This window comes from Fragaria vesca, linkage group LG6 (assembly GCF_000184155.1).
Source record: "Fragaria vesca subsp. vesca linkage group LG6, FraVesHawaii_1.0, whole genome shotgun sequence".
Classification (NCBI taxonomy): domain Eukaryota; kingdom Viridiplantae; phylum Streptophyta; class Magnoliopsida; order Rosales; family Rosaceae; genus Fragaria; species Fragaria vesca.
The window spans coordinates 16,266,434-16,270,530 of NC_020496.1; the positions used below are offsets into that span (position 1 = coordinate 16,266,434).

Here is a 4,097-nt window from a genome sequence, read left to right on the forward strand (position 1 = left end):
AAAAAAGGAAAACTGATAATAGACGAGAGATTAAAAACCAAATCAACAAGGGGATTACCTCAAATATGTCTTTTGCTACTATGCCAATACAAAGTTCTGCATAAACACAACGTGCACTCACTTCCTTTGTGAAAAAACCCTCGTCTCCACATAACTCCAAATGTAGATATTCACACATCAAGTAAACTTCATACTATAAATTGGAGCAACTAACAACATTCACTTCACTCATATCTGCTCTACTAGCCATACAAATCTATAATCGATCAGCAGCAATGGCAGTTCCAAAGCTGAAGCTTATGATTAGCCTTGTATTCATTCAAGCCCTCGTCACTTCAATCCAAGCTGCCCCCTCAAACGCAGATATATTTAGAGAATACATAGGAGCTGAATTCAACAATGTCAAGTTTTCTGATGTCCCCATTAACCCAAATGTTGAGTTCCATTTCCTTCTGTCCTTTGCCATCGACTACGATACCTCAGGTTCTTCACCCACCGATGGAAATTTCAACGTGTTTTGGGACACAGACAACCTCGGCGCCTCTCAAGTTTCAGACATCAAGAATGCCCATTCGAATGTGAAAGTTGGCTTAAGCTTAGGAGGGGACAGTGTCAACAGTGGTTCTGCTTATTTTAACCCTTCCTCGGTTGATTCATGGGTTTCTAACGCTGTTTCTTCACTCACAAGTATCATCCAGCAGTACAATCTAGATGGGATTGACATTGATTACGAGCACTTTAAATCCGATCCCAACACCTTTTCAGAGTGCATTGGAAGGCTTATAAAAACCCTCAAGGACAATGGTGTGATCAAGTTTGCTTCCATTGCTCCTTTTGATGATGATGACGTTCAGAGCCACTACTTGGCCTTGTGGAAGAACTATGGCCAATTGATAGACTATGTGAATTTCCAGTTCTATGCATATGATCAGAGCACCACTGTGTCTCAGTTCATAAATTATTACAAGCAGCAAAGCTCAAATTACAATGGCGGGAAGGTCTTAGCGAGCTTTAGCACTGATGGGAGTGGCGGGTTGTCCCCTGAAAATGGGTTCTTCACTGCCTGCCATAGGCTCAAGAGTGAACAAAACCTTCATGGTATCTTTGTTTGGTCTGCTGATGATTCCATGAAGAATGGTTTCCGCTATGAAAAGCAATCCCAAGCTCTTTTGGCAATTCCCCAGTAGCATTGTACACAGTCACACTACCCCTGCTGCTGCTGCTATGTAGATGACTAAGATTCAGGACCTGGAACTGTGATGTACCAGGCTATTGTATTTAGTATCATGCATGTACTTTTATCCACTAGTTATACATATTTCGGAGTATCTTCTATACATGCGTGCACTATGTTATGTTAAAATGAAACTGCATCTGTGCTAAATGTGATTGATTGAAACTACTGCCATACCTCTCAATGTAATTTAAGAAAAATAGTAATCCAGCCATAGCGTATTATTCACAAGTAGTTTCCGAAAAGCATCGTGATCACCAGACTCAAAGTCGTCAAGGCTTAAAATATTCTCTTCATATATAACACAACCATTAAACAGATAATTTCATCACCAACTGTGAGCTATGAAGTTGTCCGAGTACAACCAGAAAAAGGTGATCAATGATGCTTTTTTGCAACCACTGAATACAACCCAATTCTTTGCTTATGCTATGGCTGGATTTACTGTTCTTAAATCACATTGAGAGGTATGGCAGCTGTTTCATTCAATCACATTGAGAAAATTACAGTAGTGGCCAGTTATATATTAAAGGTCTAAATTTCATCAATAGCCTAATTAGCTTCTGATTAATTGTGCTAAAACCCAGTTCCCTCCCGCCTAGCTCACACCTCATTCTTGTGTCGCAGTCATCACCATAATTTTCAACACTATCATTATATTATTCCACAAGATATGGTAAAAAAAAACCCAGCAAGTCCAGAGAAACCATAACATTCTGCTTTAAAATTGGTCGAAAATGTAAATGTAATCCCTATTGCTATTGGTCCTAAGGCTGAAGGAAACAATTACATCAACATTTCTCCCAAAGGTCTGTTGGAGCTCATTAGGCAAATATACAGAAGTCCTAAAATCTACATTACTGAAGATGAAATTCTGAGGCAATGGACGATAAACGTGGGCATGACAAAGCACTAAAGGATCCACATAGAGTTGAACGTATTCTTTGGCAATATACAGGCTCCGCATGGAAATAAAGAATGGTGTGATGTCAAAGGTATTTTTTTTTTTTTTTTTTTTTACTGGACTCTGTTTGATGATTTTGAGAGGAGAAGGGCTATATTCCAAGAATCGTGCTTTACTACCGATTACAAAAAGAATCTCTAGTGCATTTTTAAAGAATCGGGTAAATGGCTCCCCAAAGTTTTGAAGGTTGAAGCATGTTGTCAAGATTAGCAATAAGCTGAAGTCTAAAGATGGATAATCACTCCAACTCCAAGGTTCTATATCCTCTGTGGCATATTTAAGTTCTTTTTTCCTGAAGAGACTGTGATGGGTTAATGCATTTATGGAACACACAAAAACGTACTATTAGTGTCAGTGGATTATAATTGGTACAGGTAGCCATAGTAATCAGTAATCACTATGACCAATTGACCATGAGGGAGACATTTTGATGAACATTCTGTTACGCTGATGTTGGTCTTTGGCCGTACAGAAGACAAAGGTATAGATGGCACTGTACATGATTTTGACTAATATTAGGTACTTTTCTCGATCAAAGTATGAAAGCAGATAAAATTGCCTTGTGCAGTCACTAGTTTCTGGTAATATAGTTTGAAGAATTTTTTTTTAACTGAGGCACTACTTGAATTTGAAGATTCTTTAATCAAGCTACTCCTGTATAAACATTGATTCCCATCTAGGCTTCTAGCCAAGTAAACTTTGAAGAGAAAAAAAAAAAAAGCGGGAAGAAGATTTATCCATGTATAAACACCAATATATGTGGCAACAAGTCAGTATGAATATTAGTACCTGACAGAGATTTCTCGCTTCAGATAGAGAATTGTCTGATTGAAGAAGAAATCAGACTGCATGACTACCTGATGTTTGTAAATAGTCTACTGCTACATCAATTGTCATTTTATATTCCTGCCAAGACAAAGATTACTATGAACAAGACTTGATCTGTATATTCCCACATAGACATAATCTGTATATTCATATACCATACTCCATACTTCACAGTGTTACTAGAAGCTCATGGTGTTGTTGAAAGTAAACACACAGTATTACTAGTACTCTTCAATAGCAATGGAACTTCCATTTCTAAGAAAATTCTACTGCTAAATTTATGCTACTTTTTTGTAATCAGATTGTTGAAATTTCACTCATCTAGAAGTGGAAAATTCATTAGAGATAAATCATGAAATATACAATTAGTAAGCTCTAATGCCAATCCTCAAGCCATGCAGTAAGGCACTGCTCTATTAAAGACAACTTTGCAATAAATCCATGCTCTAGATACAACATATTGACATATTACAATAACAGGACAGCAGCAGCAAGTAAGAAGCTCTTACCTGTTTTTCTTTAATCTTCACATGAGATCCAGTTTTGTCCCAGGATCCTATAAATTTCTATGTATCCATTAGATCTGCAATGTGAATATATGAGTACAAAATATCTCCAGTTTGTATACTACCTCTTCAGATAAATATAAATAGTAATTACTGCAGTATACACCATGATGTGCAAACGAGCCAACAAGGAACACATTTATGTTTAAAACAAGTTCATGACAGAATACGTGGTTATACTTACAAAACAAAAACATCTGCACCATAACACGATAAATAGCAGTGCTTTGTAGTAAATGCCCTAATAACTCTATCTAAGAAACTGAGGAGCTGGTTAAAATCTTGTACAAAGAATAAACACAATTACAAAGAAAATATATATATATATATATAAAGTCGGAATCAGAGGCAGACGTCCGCACACCCTTAAAGTGCGGACGTGCCTCCGTTCTCCACCGTACGGCTCCAACGACGCGGCGCCTCCACCCCAGCGGCCTCCAGCAGCATCCCCGATCACTTTTCCTCCCCGACGAGTCCGCCGAATTCCAGTTTTCCGGCGAGATTG

The 4,097-nt window shown here is 38.0% G+C and overlaps 1 protein-coding gene across 1 annotated transcript; it reads left to right on the top strand.

The window, feature by feature from the left end:
* Positions 1-275: 275 nt before the first annotated feature.
* LOC101303542 (chitinase 2-like) lies at positions 276-1,187 on the top strand. Its single transcript, XM_004305410.1, has one exon. It carries the CDS (start codon positions 276-278, stop codon positions 1,185-1,187), a length of 912 nt encoding a protein of 303 aa, XP_004305458.1.
* The last annotated feature ends 2,910 nt before the right edge of the window (positions 1,188-4,097 follow it).